The sequence below is a fragment of the Camelus ferus genome, chromosome 22, assembly GCF_009834535.1.
Source record: "Camelus ferus isolate YT-003-E chromosome 22, BCGSAC_Cfer_1.0, whole genome shotgun sequence".
Classification (NCBI taxonomy): Eukaryota; Metazoa; Chordata; class Mammalia; order Artiodactyla; family Camelidae; genus Camelus; species Camelus ferus.
Genome location: NC_045717.1, coordinates 3,848,017 through 3,866,799, shown reverse-complemented (window position 1 = coordinate 3,866,799; position 18,783 = coordinate 3,848,017). Strand labels below are relative to the sequence as shown.

Below are 18,783 nucleotides of genomic sequence, written 5' to 3'. Positions count from 1 at the left end.
ACGTGATTCCGCATGACATCCTCCCTTCTCTGAACTAGCAAACTCACTCAGACCACAGGGATCCCAGGCCTGGGACAGTTACGTCATTTCCCCAGGAGGGACCAGACTTCTGAGCCCCTCCACGACCCTGAGGCCAAGGCAGAGAAGATGTCAGCTAGGCCTTGACAGTGGGTGAGGCCCGCCACACGCTGGCACCCTTTCCCTGTGGAGATGCATCTTCCCGTCGCTTCAAGTGTCCCACTACCTGAAAGCAACAAATCTCTTCTTGTTTAAGTGATAAGTTGAGCAGATCGTGACTCTACACAAACCCAGAGGGAAAAATCCACGTGGATGGAAGAGGAGAAAACCGATCAAGTGTCAAGGATCTAGACCAAATCCACAGCATCTGGTTCCAGTGCTGAGGGGGCAGGGCAGACAGAGAAACACAGGAACAACCACAGGAATGACAGACAATTGCAAAAACGAGAAACAGTGCACCCAAGTTTATTCCCAGTGACACGCACCACACGGGGTTTCTCACATGCAGTGACAAGTGGGTTGTAACTAAAAAGACCATTCTTCAGGGAAGGTGAAGGCAGAGGCTGTGCTGGGCTGGAGGAAACACTCCTGAGCCTTGAAGAGGGGGCGCAATCGAGCACTCGCTAACCTGGACCACGAGCTGCCCGCTCAGAGCCAAGGTTTACTCTTCTGTAAAGTGGAAACAAATAACCATTGCAATAGCAGGCATACTGGGCCCTTAAGCGAACCTAGATCTGAACACCGTCACTAAGTGAGTAACACTGAGCTGAACTCCCTGCAGGTAGGAAAGCGGTGTCAGTACCCAAGCTCAGAAGGCTGCTGCGAAACCTGAAAGATGGGCTCATCACAGTACCAGACACACAGGGGGTGTCCGGTCACGAAAAACGTCTATGAAGACGTGTGCTTCCTACACTGCTCGACACGGTGCCGGGCACCTCGTACGCTTCATCTTGTCATATTTGACTTGTCTACCCGTCAACGTTTTTATAGACATGTTTTTATACATAAATATGAGCACAGGAAAACTCCTGGAAGGTTACATACAGAAGTGCTAATAGTGATTATCTCCTGGCGCTAGGAATAAAATTCTTTTTGCTTACCTGGTTTTTCCAAAGTTTTCTACGAACATCACTTACTGAGGTGTATTTTGGCTTGGGTTTTTTTTTTCCCCCTAATGCCTAAATACATTAAAATACAATGAAAATCAACATACTGCCCACAGGTAACTACCCCCTACAGGAGCCACTTCTTTGGGAGGTAAGAGCTAATAAAAGCTTTGCTTTCCCTGAGGAGCTGGCACGCGCTTATCTGAATAAGAATTAGCTGACTTACCCCCTTTTCACTTTGCCAGCAGGGAGTACAGAGCCAGAATTTTAGTTCAGTCATCCAATTAGGTCTTTACTCTTGCATATTTCTAATTTTAATTCCTCCAGTCTTGACTTTCTATTTGAACGTATATGTCTTATCCTGATTTGACATTTGTTTTTTTACTACTTTTCTCAATGTTTATTATAAATTTGTTGCCTACAGCTCTTTGGCAGAATGAGGCCAGGAATACATACACATGAACAACTGATGACTTAAAGTCATCCAAGTGCCTCTGTTCGTGCATTTCATGCTCCACTGACAAGAGTTCTCGGTTAGGACACTGAATGACAGAATTCTAACCTTTAAATTCTATTTGAAATTTTTTTTAAAGGTAGAACTACATCTCCCTATAATAACATAAGAAAATAATACCACCGCCATAATTTTTAAACTCCTATAAGTCCCACAATTAAAAAGTCAGTTTTATGAAATGCTCAGTTCTCAAAATTACATCTATTTTTTTATTATTAAAAAAATCTCCATCCCCACCCCACCCTTCCCCACCCTACCCCTCCACACTAGGTGCTGTCCAAGCAGAAGCAAGGCCAGCAAAGCCCACCCTACGCCCAAAAGCAGACAGACAGGGGGCCCCCAGGGGACAAGGTGTGCAGTGTCATCACTGCAGAGCCCTCGGGCAGGGGGCAAGGAGCGAGCAGAACAACTAACACAGGAAACAGGAAGGGACCTGGAACGGGCCACCTGACAAAAGACCTGTGTGATTTACACCAGTTTATAATTACGTGGGGTGCCCACCAGCTCCAAGAGAACAGACCGAGCGGACTCCACAGCGGAAGTGTGCCAGGGCCTCCTTCATGCGTCAGGCCCTCCTATCAGGAGTCATTAGGGAGCCCAAACAGCTTCACAGTTCCAGCTTCCCGACTGCTGTCGTATTTCCCATCTTTGTCATCACAGGCAAACGCCAGCAGAGGCCTTTTCGGGTGCCAAGCCACGGTGAAGGTTGGGGACTCGCACTGCACCTCCCATAGCTTGTCTCCTATAAAAAACCAATGTAGGGAGACCAATCAATACGCTAACAGTGAGAGACCAGACTCACTAGGCACTTACTTACATTAGCGCATTTAATCGGCTGAGTTACCCCCTAGGACAGAAGTGCAATCACGGCCCCACCTCAGAGAACACTGCAGGTGCAGAGACGCCAAAGGCCAGCAGGTGGCAGAGCAGGACCAGGATGCAGGCCAGGTTAACAGCTTAGGCTCTGAACCTTACTCTACCCTCCCCGCAAAAACAGAAGGGCAGCTGTTTGCTGAGCACCCTTATGAATGAGATGAGTAACTTTAGCGTAATAAAGTATAATAATCCAGCAAGGCAAGTAATGATTTTAAACCTCATTTCATAAAGAAACAGGTGACTTGGGAGGGGAGGGGACAGCTCAGTGCTCCTGGGTTCAACCCCCAGCACTGCTGCTAAATAAATAAATAGTAATAAATAATAAATGATAATAAATAAATACACTTAATTACCTCCCCCCAAAAAAGAGGGGGGAAAAAAGGAACAGGTGACTTAAGAGTGAAGTCACACCTGAAGGAAGCAGCAGAACCAGCACATGAAGTCAGTCTGCATCCACAGCCACAGACCTTCCTACTGAACCACAACGCCTGGCAGACAGAGTTCTTTTTCCAAAAAGTTTATTCCTCCTACTTGTTGAAAGTAAACGTGATCTTTCCAAAGCAATTTTTTTTAAGTCCTACTCAACTTTTCTGCAACCTTCGGGTGAAGAGCAACATAGTAAAATGTTCACAGTGTGGTGATGATTTTAAAATGCAGGATATACTGAATTTATATACTTCAAACTCAACTATATGGTATGTGAATTCTATTTCAATAAAGCTATTTAAATACATGTTTATATGCATATGTTATGTGTGTGTGTATAAAGAGAGAGTTGTTTTGTTTTGTTTTGTTTTGTTTTAAGTAATTCTATCTGGGGGAAAGTTAACCACTCTTCATAATGCCAGGATCTGGCAATCTACAGCAACATGTCTGAGCAAATTTCTGTGTTACACAGACATAAAAAATGGTTTCAGAGGCTGCTTCTCCTCTTTCATTTCTTTTTAGGCCATTAACTTCATGCATGCATTGCTGCTGAGAGCAAACACTGCAATAACCCTTCTGTAATGAAGTTTGGTCCTTCCTAAAATGACCAGCTTTGACTCAGCAAGACCAATTCAATGGTTTACCCCAAAGGATGACTATATAAGTAAAAGGATCCTCATCACAACGTTGTTTATCATGGTGCAAAAATTAGAAGCCATCTAAGAGTGGGGCAGCTTGGGGATATACCAGGAGAGTCAGTGGAATTATAAGCCCCGCGTTAAGAGTAGCAGCAGAGCTCAGCAGTCATCGCCACTGAAGAAGCTGTAACATCCTGCAGGTGAGGCAGGCGGGCCCTGGATCAGCAGGAGCGCACCTCTGCATCACAGGAACACGAGGGTTACATGAAGCTGCTGGGTGGCTGGACCACACTCACCACAACGTTATCAACAGTGGCACTCTTTAAATGGCAGAATTTCAAGTTCTTTACTTTCTTCTTTGAAGTTTTCTATATAGTTTGCATTCTTTCACTAAAGCATCATGTATTTCCAAAAACAACTAAAGCTACATTAAAAAATAAACTTGAGGAAATTCGTTTGTAAAATGAATACTCACCTCCCATTTTTCTATTTTCAAGTTTTCCTTTGTTGCTGTTTAAAACAAATCACATCTACTCTGATAATTTCTTAAATTATAAAATATACGTATGTATTTTTTAAGTTCACATACAGGAAAAAGGCAGGAAGAAATAAAACAATGCAAAAAGAGGTTGTATTTAAATGGTGGGTCATTCATTCATTCATTTGTTCTTTTCTGTATTTTAAAACTTTTGTTATAATGGAAGAATTAAAAATGAATAAAATGCAAAATATTTTCTTTAATCACCTTCTTTCAGACCTGTCCTTTTCTTTCCTCCTTACTTCCCTCCTTACTTCCTCATTACGTGACTATAATAGTCTTAATAAATAACTTGCCCCAAGGAGACAAATTCATTCATGCTAATGCTGGTGAAGTGGTCATACACAGAGACGAAAGCGCAGGACAGGAGTCCCGATGGCCAGAGGTGAGACACAGGATTCTCGTTAAGGTAGCGAGGTTTAGTTACCTGTCTCTACTTCAGCAATGTCGATGAAATGATCTTCTGATGCCGATGCCAGCATTTTCCCATCGTGGCTAAAACTGAGGGTCCTCACGGGCCAATCCAGCCTATAACAGAGCAGACAGAGGAGCCATTAGAATAACCCAGTAAGAGGAGGGCACGATTTCGCCCACAATGAGATAAAAGTAATTTACCTAACAAGGAAAGGGCTGGCAGAGCTGCTTACCTGGAAAAGCACCGAACACACACTAACTCATCTACATCCCAGAGGCTGACCAAAGCATCTGCACTTCCCGTGGCAAAGTACTTCCCCATGGGGTCGAACTTGATACAGATGCAGTTGGAAGGATGGGCGTTGATGGACTGCACGGGCTTCAGCTCCGGGTAGCTGAGGAACGAGACAGGCGGCAATCAAACTGGGAAGAGGACTCTGGCACTAACATGATACCAAGAGACACTGAAGAAGAAAACCAAAGTAAGACAGCAGAACAAACATCAAAGACTGTAATTCAAGGAAATTTTCCTCAAATAAAAAGATTTCAAACAATATACTGAAACAGCACACCACACACCTGAGAATGGGAACCAGACTAGCCAACGTGAAGACATGTGGTAGTAAAATTACTGGACTTTAAAGAAAATTAGATCATCAGACTTTCTGACTTTGACAGGAACACTTTACAACAAAAGAAAACGAGTAACGTACTGAAGATACACAAGCAAGAAAACAGGAATCAAAACTTTTGTATCTAGCAAAACTGACTATCAGTTATAAAGTAATTCAAACAATAAGCACAATATCATAAATTGTAAGTTTTATATGTACGTAAGTTATAAAAAGTATGAACTGAGGGAACATTATCCCCCTGATCCCTTCCTGAGGAATCTAAACTGGAGAGTGAGCTCTGACAGTCAGAGACTAGAGACTTACCAGCCTAGGGCTGGTGATGAACATTAAACACATGGTTTCTTGGTGGGGAGGGCATAGCCCAAGTGGTAGAGCGCATGCTTGGCATGCATGAGGTCCTGGGTTCAATCCCCAGTATCTCTTCAGTAAGTAAACTTAATTACCTCCCCCCGAAAAAATTTTTTAAATTTCTTTTAAATTAAAAAAAAAAAGAGCCTGGCTCAGCTTAGAGTCAGGTTTCTTTAAAAAAAAAAAAAAAAAACATAGTTTCTTGTAGAAATGATATATGTTTAGAGGTAAGGTATAATATGTAACAGCTGTACAACCTGACAATATATAGTATTAACTATTTTTTTTAATGGAGGAAAAATGAAGAAACCATATTCAAAAAGAAAAATTTACTATTTTAAGTCATCAGACTGGTGGTGGTGGAAGGACTGTTGTTCTGAGATATCTGCATGTGTAATGGGACAGAGGTAATAAGTAACCATGGGATATTCAAATTCTATAATCCCCTGAATCTCCAAGAACCGGAATACTCAGTTTGGAAGGAAAGAGATTTTCGCTGGAAGTTCTCGGTATGAATTCACAAGTATTTTATCTTCCAGTATATACACATACTTCCTAGCAGCTCTGTCCACTGGGAAGGTCTAGAAACAATGATCAACCCGACAATACGGACGTTCCAAGCTCCAATATTATTTCCAAGTAAGAGGATCCAGGGATTCTCAGAGAATTTTCTGACTAAAGGTTTGAGGCAAGAAATACACGAGGTGAACTTGGGATAGCTCGTCACACCAGAGAGCAAGGAACTGAAGACTACTGGGATTATGTCAAAAAAGTGACTCAGGAACCAACAGGAAGAGGATCCCACTGGCCAAAGACAAGATGATTTGAGTTTCAATTATGATACTGATTACAAAAGACTGAAACACACCCACCATGCTTAAACACGTGAGTCCACGATGATTCTTTTAAGACAAAAACCTAGCTGATCACTTTGGAGGCAACGAGGAACTAATCCATTACCTGATGACAACGGGAGAGAATCAAGCACTTACCCTGCCTTCTCTAAATGAACTCGATTCCTAGGTAACCAAACAGATGAGATGAAGTGTAACTTAAATTCCAGTAAATAAGCAAGCATTTGGAATCAGCAAAACCCACACTGGGATAAGCTCCACAGGTAAACAGACTGGTTTTTCTACAGCTAAGTTATTGGTAAAAAAAAAAGTGGGGGGGGGATGGAGGGAGATCCCATAGTTTAACAGACTTACAAGACATGTCAAACTTTTTTAAATGAGCAAAATTAGAGTATCTAGAGATGCACACTTGGTAGCTAAAACTATAAAGAAATACTGTAAAAATCGAGAAAGTGTTTTGAAGGGGAGGGGGTTGTGATTAGGACAAAGCCCATGGACAGACTTCTGAGGTGGCCGGGAAAGCACTAACCGACCTGGGTGGGTGACACAGGTGTTAAGCATATAACAGTTAATTAAGCTATACACGCGTAATTACATGGTTTTCCACGTCTTTTTTCCCCCTTAACGGAGGCACTGGGGATTGAACCCGGGACCTTGTGCACGCCAAACACACGTTCTACCACTGAGCTATTACCCACATCCCCATCTGTTTTACTTTCTAAAACAAAAAAGGCTTACAAGCAAACAAACAAACAAAACCACTACCTACAGAATAAAATTCAAGTTGCTAAGCATAGAATTTCAAGCCCAAGTAATCTGATCCCAAATTATATTTCAACTTCACCTTCCCGTTTCAGGACCTCCCTCCAGATACTTTATCTGCCACCACTCTCAGCAACCCTGACCTACCAACCACTCTCCAAATGAGCCGCGCACTCACACTTGTTCTGTCCATTGTGCAGCTCCCTTTTGCTGATTCTTAAAGTGCGACTAATCTTTCGAAGCCAAACTCAGTAGCTGCCTCCTTCAACCGCCAACTCCCACAGTCAACATGCTAAGTCTCTTTCCTTGGGATTCCACAGCAAACTCCCAGCCCCTCTGACACGCTGCCCGGCACTGCTCACCCAAGATGGCAGAAAGCACAGAAATCAGACAGACCTGAATTTCAATCCCACAATTCCATTCATTTAGAGAACCCATCTTTATTTACTGAGACCCTAACTTTGTGTAGCAGGCAGCGGACTAGGTACTAGGGCATCAACAGCAAACAAGTTGAAGGCAGTCCCTACCCGCGTGGAATTCACAGTCTAATGGAAGATACGGGCAAGTAAACATGCAGCTATAATGTAGAATGAGAAATGCTTCCAACAGGAAGTACATAAAATAAGCTTCTAACCTTGGAAGGGTAGGTGTGAAATGGCTTCCTTAGAGGGGAAGTGATAGCTTTAAGCTGAGACTCTACAGGTGCGAATTAGTGATAACTCAAGGTGCGTCCAGCTCTAGCGTTCACTAGCTGACTACTGACTTAACCTCTCTGAACCCCTGGTCCTCGTCTGTGAAAAGAGAACCACATCACCAACTTCCTAGGGTTTCTGTGAGGACTCAGGGAAATATAAGGTGCCTGGCTCGACGGTGCTCAAAAGAGCACCTTCATTACTACAGCTGACCCTTGAACAGGAAGGTTAGGGATGCCGACCCTCCGCACAGTGCAAAATCCACGTGTAATTTACAGCTGGCCCTCCACATCCGCGGTTCCTCTGTACCTGCAGCTCCGCCTCCCAGACACAACCAACCACGGGTCACACGGTATTGTAGTATTTACCACCGAAAAACATCCATATATGTATATATGGACCTGGATGATTGACATCCGTGTTGTTCCAACTGTAATTTGCCCTTTAAGCTCCTTCAGGATAGACTCATATCTAATTCATCTCAGTGTCCCCCACAGCACCCAGTGCAAAGATAGGACAGTCCCCTAAGCCAGAAGCCCCTCACCTGAGTATGTTGATGCAGCCGTTGCCATTTGTCAGGAAGAACATATTATTGTCATTGTTCCACGAGATCTCATTGACCTCAAATTTGAACTGCTCCTCTGCTTTGGAACGGTGTGTCTTGGCATCAATGAAGGTCACCACGTCATCCTTGTTGCCCACGGCAATGGTCTGCCCGTCCGGGCTCCAGCAGATGTTAATGTTCTCCCCTGGGAACCCAGATGTAATCAGCAAGGTACAGTGTGCCCGTAATCCTCCAGGTGTTTATTTTGTTGTCACAGGAAGACGAGGGCTGTCACCAGAGCTCACTCAGTGAGGTCCCCATCAATGGAAGGGAACAGCCACTTACAGATCACCACCTAGGAGCCCAGCACCTTCATCTACAAATTTCCCCCTTCAGTTCGCACAATCCTTCTCTAAAGGACAATTTTTTTATCCTCATTTTCAAGATGAAGAAATGGAAGATAAGAGAGATGAGCCAAAATGTCAAAGCTATACAGTCACGGAGCCTAGATCTAGGCCCAGATTAGACACCAGGGCCTCTCTCACACCAGCACCTCCCAAATGCAAGTCATTCACATGCCATTCTCACAGTCTTTGTTACTATCCGTGTGACTGCTAAGCTTTTCTTCATTTAAGATTTTTCTTAAAACTGACCTTAAAAACTTTCTTACATAAATATAGCTTCACTTTAGCAATAAATTCTATGGACTAGTTCTTCTTTTTTAGTCAATATTAAAATATACACACAATCAGTCTTCAATATTCATCCACATATCAACCAAATCATTCATGAATCACCAACTGTGTACTTGGGGAAACCGCTACAACATTCCACCTCCAGGTACAAGTCTTGCCAACAAAGCCCAGTAGCCCACATTGAACAAATCAATTAAAAATTTTGTCAACTTGATTGATTCTAAGATGCGTATGTTTTCATTTTATTATCTATAATGTATCTTAGAATGCATCACGACACATCTTAAAATTTTTGGTGTATCACAATTACCTGATACATAAAGCTTTTTTTTTTCCTAATGGTGCACAAAATATTAGTGCATCTTATAATCAATAACATTTTAGTCAATAAAATTTAATAAACAGCCTCAAGATTTATACGACAATACCTGGTAAAGAACAGAGTCTATAAACATACTGCACAACTTCCAGGTCATTTTCTCCCAGATCAAAACCACTTACGGCAAGATCAGTCATTCTAACCTATTAGCAGTTTCCCAACTGTTTTTTTTACACATGTGTTTCTCTCCCTGCACTAAACCCTAAGGTCCTGGGAGCTGGAGATAGTCCCATTCAGCTCAGGGTGTCCCAGAACTACAGGGCCAAGCACAGAGAAGATAGTCAAAAAATGCCTGTTGAATGACTCTAAGTAGCTTATCTTCCTATTGCCCTCTCTCTGAACAGTCACCTTTAGTGTTCACGGTGGCAATGCATTTCGTAGTTCTCACGTCCCAGATGCGAATGGTTTTGTCCCCAGACGCGGTGACAAACAGATCAGGGTTACTTGGATGCCAACAAAGCTGATCCACACTATCCCCATGCCCCCGATAATTGTTTTCTTTGACCTGAAACGACAGAATCCAGATGTCACTTCACCCATACGTACCTGCCTCCACACGCACCTTCTTAACCTTATTCAGAACAAGGTATTTTATAACCAACAAAAGTGTGGATAATTAAAGAGTTCAGTCCTTCCAAGCCTCTTCCCAATATCCTCCCTCCCTTCCTTCCCATCAGTCTGAACTACTCTGCGGACGAGCTCCGCATCAATGCCCTTACCATTCTGCCCTCCCTGGCCTTCCTCATGCTTTCTGGTTTTCCACCCTACTCTGCCACCAAGGGTCCCAACCCACCTCCTCATTGCCAGGAGGCCCTATCGTTTCCAAAAAGGCCCTACTTACCAGCACAGGGAGCCCACCACCGCCGCCCTAGTCACTCCTCACCACCACACATTTTTCCTCTCGCTCTCCCACACCCCCACCACCCTCCTCATCGCTGGTCACCATTCCTCCCCGCTCATCGTCACACCTCCCGACTGCTACACTGCCTACACACCCCCACCTGCCCTCACCCCGGGTCCTCCTCCCCACCAACCCCCTCCCCGCCCCCTCGTCACCCCCACACTCCTCGTTCCCGCACCGCGCACGCCCCTCACCTCCACGCCCCTTCCTACCCCTCCCCGGTCTCACCTCCACCCTCCCCTTCGCCCCATTCTCTCCTTACCGTCACACCTCGCTTTACCACAGCCCCTCTCCCTGGCCTGGACCGGGCCCTAGCAGCTCACCAACCGGTCCTTCTCCAGCAGGAAGACGCTGGCCGTCTTGTCGAAGGACCCCGAGGCCAGGCGACGCCCGTCGCAGCTCCAGGCCACCGAGTGCACCTTGGCGCTGTGCGCCGGGAACTCGCGCGTCTTGCTGTGGCCGCGGAACAGCTCCTGCATCCCCAGCACGTAGCGCGTCGGGCCGCTGGTCACTGAGCACCAGGGAGCCATCGAGCCGGGACCGCTCTGGCCCAGCGCCGAGGGCCCCATGGACGTCGCGGGAATCGCCATGCCGAGCTCCCGGACGCCGACTCGGCCGCCCAAACCCAGGTGCAGTCACTCCTGCCGCCGCCCCCACACGCATGCGCATGGAGAAGCGCGCCCCCCCGCGCAGCCGCACTGTGGGCCACCCCGGAAGGGACTACAAGTCCCGGCATGCAGCGCGTTCCCGCTTTTTGCCTTTTCAAGAGGTAATGGTTCCGCTTTAAATTTCCTTCACAGTTAACATTTAGGAGGTTTTTCGGGGTCGTTATTTTCCTCTTACCTACTGTTTGGTAGATATGTTTTTATCCCTGTTTAATCGAAGAAATAAGCCAACGCAATCCTTCTAAACCTCAGGTCCCCATCAGTAAAAAAACCCTTTTTTCTAGGGTTGCCTCCGACCCCTCAGCCCCTCCCGTAAAGCAGAAGGCCCTCAACTCTTTGCTGCAGAAGAACCAGCTAGTGAGCTTGTCCGAGTAAAGGGCTAGGAGTTTGTTGGGTTGGTGGAGGAGTGGAGGAGGGGTTGGGGCTGTTTCTTAAATAAATTGTTTTTAAAAAGTGCTATATGCACATGATTATATATGCAAAAATATGTAAAAGACACAGAGTGAAAAGTCAATGTCTACCTATGTCCCGTCTCCTGGACTATTCCCTACCTCTCACACCCACACCTTAAACCACACGCCCAGCATCTTCTTGCTGAGGAAACCAGGGATGAGCGGCTGATGCCAGCCAGAGGCCTTGAGAAGGGCTGTGGGCTGGGGCAGGGTTTCGGTGGTGGGAAGATGGCTGGACCTTTGTATGAAAATACAACAAACTAGTGAGCGTAACATAAAAGAAGCAGACTCACAGATACAGGGAACAAACTAGTGGTTATCAGTGCAGGGGAGGTACAAATTAATGGGTGTAAAAAAGACAGGCTCAAGGTTGTATTGTACAACACGGGGAATAAAGCCAATCATTTATAATAACTGTAAATGGAAAGCAACCTTTAAAATTGTATAAAAATTAAAAATTTCAAAAGCTACAATTTTTTGGTACCTGGTAACAAATGTGGAAAATAGAGAGTAGAGTGAAAAGTAAGTTTACCCCCAAATCACCTTGTCCCCAAATTACCCTCCCAAAAAATATCATTAAATTTCTTGCGTGAACTTCCAGAGATAGGTTAAGTATAAGTAAGCACCCTGGGAGAGGAGGATAGGTGTGTGTGATCCTCCCCTGCCCCCCCAAAAATGACAGCATTCCTTACATACCTTGTTTTCTACGGTAAATAAACTTAAGAAATAATTTCGTATCAGTATATGCAGATACTCATTCTTTTAATGGATGCAGTCTTTAATGGTGTAATAGATGCGTAAGTTTATTCAGCTGATCCCTTTGAGGGACATTTTTGTGTCCATGAATTTGTTTTTAGGACCATACTGCAGTGAAGATCTCTATGCAAACTTCATTGTGCACATATGCATTTTTTTTAATCGAATAGATGCTACCAAAACACCTGAAGAGGTTCTAACAATCTACATTTCCACCAGCAGCATGGGAGAGTGTCATAAGGTCCTAAATACTAAACGAGTCCACATACAAAGCACGAGGCTCTGAGGGGTCTTAGGAAATGAGGCCCTTTTCTCTCCCCAGTTCACTTCCCTACCGCTTTAAAACTAGAAATTCTTGGAGACATCAGAGTTTTTTAGACTCCAAAGAATGCTGATAACATCAGTAGACTCTTGGGGTGGGAGATTAATTTGGTGTCTAGTTTTCCCTCCTTAGCTTTCATTTTCAGGAATCCTCTTCATATGCTAGCATTTGTTTTTTTCCTACATACACTGAGAATTTATATCTCCTGGTTCCAGATAAGGACACCGAAGAACAAAGAGGTAAAACGTCCTGCTCCGGGTCACAGGGCTGTTACTGGAGGCATGGGACAGAGCAAAGATTAGAACTCAGGTGTAATTGACTTCAGATACTACACTCTGATTCTTAGTACCTGAAAGCCTCTATGTTATAAATGTAATTCTTTGTATTTCTATATTGATTCTCTATTTTTGTATGTTATGTGTATTTTTTATTTCGTTTTCCCTGGTGTCCTTTTTCTATATTCTGTAAACACAAATGGCAGAACCTCCGTTGTAATACGTGTATCCCACTGCTCTTCACCGAGAGGGCTGTAATAGCACATTTTGGGGTGCTATGAAAGTCAGAGAGTCTCAAAGGAGATAAAATTCAGGGGAGAAGAGTCATGGGCCATTTTTTTAAAACTTTTTCTTTGGAAAAAATACAAATTTACAGAAAAATAGTCAGAGCACTGCTATTCCTATCGCCCAAAGTCACCTACTTTTAGCATTTTGTTACATTTGCTTTCCTTAGACATATTATACTTTTGCCTAAATGTTTGAGAGTAAGTTGCAAACATCATTATTCTTTACCCCTAAATAGTTGAGTATTTCCTGAGAATAAGGATATTCTGTTTTCTATCTCCAACATAGTTATTGACTTTGGTCATTTGAACAGTAACATAGAATTTAATCTACTGTCTGTATTTCAGCTGTGTCAGTTTAGCTACCAGTATCCTTAGGGCATTTTTTTTTCCTCCAGTACAATATCTAGTCTAGGATATCAAACTGTATTTAGTTACCATGTCTCTTTAGTCTCCTTGAATCTATAAAAACTCCCTAGCGTTTCTATGCCTATTATGAAATTCACATTTTTTGAAAATATATTTGATGAACCATGTATATAGTCCCTTCAGCCACCCAAAAATTCTCTCTGGGAGCTGATCTTTGCTCAAACTCTGCGGGATGTTTTCATATATGAGAGTCTCAGAACCTTTAGGGTCATTCAGATCGTAATCAGGTCATAATCAGGTCAAAAACAATCATGCCAGAGATGACAGGTTGTGTAGAGGGAATTTTCAAGGGCTGAAGGAAACATCCTACAAGGAAGGGAGAGTAGATAAGGAAGGAGCGGGGCTTGAAGTATAAGTCCTTTGATGGTGGGGGACTTTGGAGAAGAGAAGACAGGAAGGAGTCTGTCACTTCTGGCAAATCCTGAACATACAGATGTGAGTCAGTTCAACCAGAAAAGCAAACTAGTGAAAGGTACATGTTAAAGAGATTTGTTGCTGGCTTACACCACTGTGGGTGTTAGCGAGGCAAGTCTGAAATCCATAGAGCAGGCCATCAGAATGGGCAGGCTGGAACTCCCGGCTGAAGGTGCTCTCCACAGGTGGGCTTTGTTCTCTCAGGGAAATCTCGCTCCTGCCTTAAAGGCCTTTCAACTGATTGACTCAGGCCCACCCAGATTATATAAAATAATCTCCTTTAAAGTTAACTAAGTATGGATCACATCTGTAAACTACCTTCCGAGAAATATCTAGATTAGTGTTTAATTGACTAACGGGAGACACATCAAAAAGACCATCACAGGGTGGCAGAGATTTGGGTCTCCCGGGCAAGGCAGACTCATTACGAGGGTCAGACAAGTGCAGAACTCAAACTAAGGAAAGGACACAAAGCTTGATTTCAGCAGCTTAGAATTTTAATTACGAAGCTGATAGTATTACAATTCTATCATAGACCTAGGTAATATTGTGAACTAAAGCATATTAAAAAAAAAAAAAGAAGAAGAAAAGAAAGAAAGGAAAAAGAAATGACCTGATTACTTACTGTAAGACTTGTTTGGGAAGATGGCAGAGTAGAAAGAACAAGAAATCTGTCTCCCCACATAGACAACAATTGCACTAGAAGAATCTGTCTGATGTATACATTTTGGAACTCTGGAGATTACTGAAGTCTTGCAACTTCCAGAAGTCTTGAACAGTAACGCAGTTAATTTCAGTTAGTTTCCAATGAATATATGTATGTTCATGTATAACTGACAAATTGTGCATTTGACACAACATTGTAAAATGACTATAACTCAATAAAAAAATGTTTAAAAAAATTTTAGTTAAAAAAAAAGAACATAAGTACAAAGCAGAAACAGACTCATAGACATAGAATACAAACTTGTGGTTGCCAAGGGGGAGGGAGGTGGGAAGGAGCAGACTGGGAGTTTGAAATTTGTAGATACTGATAGGCATGTGTAGAACAGATAAACAAGATTATACTGTGTAGCACAGGGAAATGTATACACGATCTTGTGGTAGCTCACGGCAATAAAGAATGCAACGATGAGTGTATGTATGTTCATGTATAACTGAAAAATTGTGCTCTACACTGGAAATTGACACAACATTGTAAATTGACTATAACTCAATTTAAAAATTTAAATTTAACTTAAATATAAATAAAACTGAACATTCAGTTCCTCGGTGGCACTTAGCCACATTCCAAGTGCTACTGTACTGAGCAGCACACACACACAGCATCTGCTCTGAACACAGAATGACTTATTGGATAGTACTGGAGAGAGGATGAGATTTGACTTTAATAATAAATGATTCAAATCAGGTTAAAAAAAATTTCAGTCAGTTTCAGCTCTTAGCACAGTAGCAGCTATGCATCCCCCGTGTCCCGCCCCACGGCAGGTGGCTGTTCCACGTGCTCCTGCCACAGCCTGCACACAGCTTGCTGGAGTCGGTGTGGGCAGAAAGGACCCTGTCCTTCAAATACTGGGTATCTGTGCTCTTACTGCCACAGAGCACAGAAATGCAGACAAAAAGGCAGGCACCATTGTTCTTGCGCCTCCCTTCCCCTTTGCTGCAAGCCTGTCTCCCTCTGGCTGAAGTGACTTTCAGGGGATTTAACAGGCCAGCACCTTTTTACTCCCTCCTTTCATTTTTCTCTTTTTCCCTTTTTGGGAGCCAGACATTAAAGACTAGGACATTCAAAAACCAACTGCATATACAGGGGAAATTGAAGAGTAAACGCCATGCCCAGGGAAGCGCTTAGAGAAGACCTGAGAAGAGCTTAATTATACTTCAGGCTGATTATCTGCAGAGACAGCCTACACTAAGCAAAAAACTGAAGTAATGAATAAAAACAATAACACAACAAACAACAAAAAAAAACAGCAAGTCCAGGGAAAGTGGGAGAATCTGATATCTAGAATTACCACATTATTAGATTCAAATTTTCTAACTTTCAAGAAAAAAAAAAAAAGCCATGCAAAGCAATGGGGAAGTAGGGCCCATTCAAAGAAAAATGGATACGTCAACAGAAACTGCCCCTAAAAAGTCCACAAATGACAAATGCTGGAGAGGGTGTGGAGAAATGGGAACCCTCCTACACTGCTGGTGGGAATGCAGTTTGGTGCGGCCACTATGGCAAACAGTATGGAGATTCCTTAAAAAACTGAAAATAGAATTACCCTATGATCCAGCAATCCCACTCCTGGGCATATGCCTGGAGGAAACCCGAGTTCAAAAAGATACATGCACCCCAATGTTCACAGCAGCACTATTTACAATAGCCAAGACATGGAAGCAGCCTAAATGTCCACTGACAGAAAACTGAATAAAGAAGTTGTGAGAGAGAGAGAGACACACACACACACACACACACACACACACACACACACACACACAGGAACACTACTCAGCCAAGCCACAAAAAAGAATAAAATAGTGCCATTTGCAGCAAGGTGAATGGACCTGGAGATCGTCATACTAAGTGAAATAAGCCAGAAAGAGAAAGAAAAATAGCATATGATTATCACTTGTATGAGGAATCTTTAAAATGACACAGATGAACTTATTTACAAAACAGAAGCAGGCTCACTGACATAGAAAATAAACTTATGGTTACCAGGGGGCAATGCAGGGGGGATAAATTAGGAGTTCAAGATTTGCAGATACTAATTACTATAGATAAAATAGATAAACAACAAGGTCCTACTGTAGAGCACAGGGAACTATATTTAATACCTTGTAATAGTCTGTAATGAAAAAATATGAAAAGGAATATATGTATGTATAACTGAATCACTATGCTGTGCACCATATACTAACACAACATTGCAAACTGACTATACTTCAGTAAAGAAAAATTTTTTAAAAAATCCCACTATCCTTTGTTTTCTAAATAATACTGATCTCTAATCCTATATAATATTCACTTCAACAAAATTGTGCATTCCTTAAGAAAGAATATATATATATATATATATATATACACACACACACACACACACAGTGGCACCAGCATCAAGCTGGGTGCTCAAGCCACAGTCCTAGGAGTTGTCTTTCTCCACTTGACGCTTTCTCTCAAATACCCACCTTCTACCCGTTTCACTGGCAAACCCTGATGATTCTGCCTCCGAAATGGACTGGAACTGTCCACTGCTCTTCAACACACAGCCACCCTCTGGGTCCAGGTCACCGTCACCTCTGTCCAGGATGACTGCAATGGCCTCCTTACCAGTCTCCCAGCTTCCATGCTTGCCCGCCTTCAATTCTCCTCCATGCAGCATTTTCAGTAAATTTATTAAAACTTATGAAAGATCATGTCATATCACTTCTCAAAGCCTGTCGTTAGCATTACATTTCTTTTCAAATGAAATAAAAATCCCTCAATAAACACAGAAAAATCATTTAACAAAATCCCAAATTCATTCCTAATAAAAACTTCCAGCAAACTGGGAATTAACAGGAACTTTGGAACCTGACAAAAGGGTTCTAAGGATACGTACAGTTAACGTCACACATAGTGGTGAAAAGCTAGCTCTGTATAGCACAGGAGGTTGCTTCCAAATCCTGGCTATTATAAATAACGCTGCAATGAACATGGTGGTACAGAGTTAGTGTTTCCATTTCCTTTGATTAAATAGCCAGAGGTTGATTTGTTTGGATTAGAGACTTCAGACTTCATGCCACACCAAACTGCAGTGACACTTGGTGCCTCTGTCATGTGCTTTCACACTGACTCAAGCCCACAGTGCTGGACCATCACTCCCGTTTTGTAGATGGGGACACTGAGACTCAGACTGACTGGTGACATGACCCAGCCATGGCCACACAACTTGTAAATGGTGGAACTGGAGCCCCAAGCCAGGACTCTTCACTGGTGGGTTATTCTGCTCCCACATGGTTGTTGTAGTGGACATCTATGCATTTTGCCTAAACATCCATTCTTCCTTCCTCTAGTGACCTCATCTGAGTGTCTCTGAGGAATCACACCCGCCACCCACCACATCAATCCATGTGATTTGGGTGAAGGGATATGCCCTGGAGAGTGGGGGACGAATGAAAGGCGGAACAGGCAGCAAGTTTTGAGCTGGCAGAAGAGCAACTGCGGTTCATCCTGGGCTCTGCTGAGCTGCAGGGCCCAGGCCCCCATGTTCTGCAACCACTTGTGTCCTTGAGAAATAAACACAGCTGTCAGAAAGTTAAGAGATTTAGCCATGACTAATCCCAGGCCACAGATGGAACAGGAACTCAGAGGTGCCCTGGGATGTGAAGCGTTTGGGGGAAAAAAATGTCAGCGAGTACACAGAGCAAGGAGGGAGGGGATAGTCCAATGCAAATACACAATTAAACTCCAAAACAGGAGTGAAGGCTAAATGCACAGACCAGCGCCAACCCTCCTGGCGGGCAGCCTCCATATGCTGCCGTGGCGCCACTGTCCTCTAGTGGCCAGACAGGGACCAGCAAGCAGATTTTCACAATTCCAAGCACCAAGGAAAGGTGAAACTGTTCTCCAATGAGGGAGGATCACAGGGCTTGGAGCATCTGAGAGAAACCAGATCCCCTGCTCTGTACCTTCAGCCACTGGCCTCATCCAGCCTCTCCTTCTGCTCTCCCTGGCACTTCCACAACAGCCTCCTCACTGGTATTTATAAAATTTAAAAATTAAAAAAAAAAAAAAAAAACAGCCTGCTGGATGCTGGCTGCAGGCACTGTGCTAAGTGCTTACACACATTGTCTCACTGAACTCTTACAGCATCCT

The 18,783-nt window shown here is 43.4% G+C and overlaps 1 protein-coding gene across 1 annotated transcript; it reads right to left on the bottom strand.

Annotated features, from left to right (window-relative positions):
* Positions 1-467: 467 nt before the first annotated feature.
* Positions 468-11,000, bottom strand: THOC3 (THO complex 3). The gene is made up of 6 exons (XM_032465056.1): positions 10,664-11,000; positions 9,788-9,944; positions 8,366-8,570; positions 4,764-4,925; positions 4,544-4,644; positions 468-2,380 (listed from the first exon to the last, which is right to left on the bottom strand). Exons 1-6 carry the CDS (start codon positions 10,928-10,930, stop codon positions 2,217-2,219), a joined length of 1,056 nt encoding a protein of 351 aa, XP_032320947.1. The 5' UTR covers positions 10,931-11,000; the 3' UTR covers positions 468-2,216.
* Positions 11,001-18,783: the final 7,783 nt, after the last annotated feature.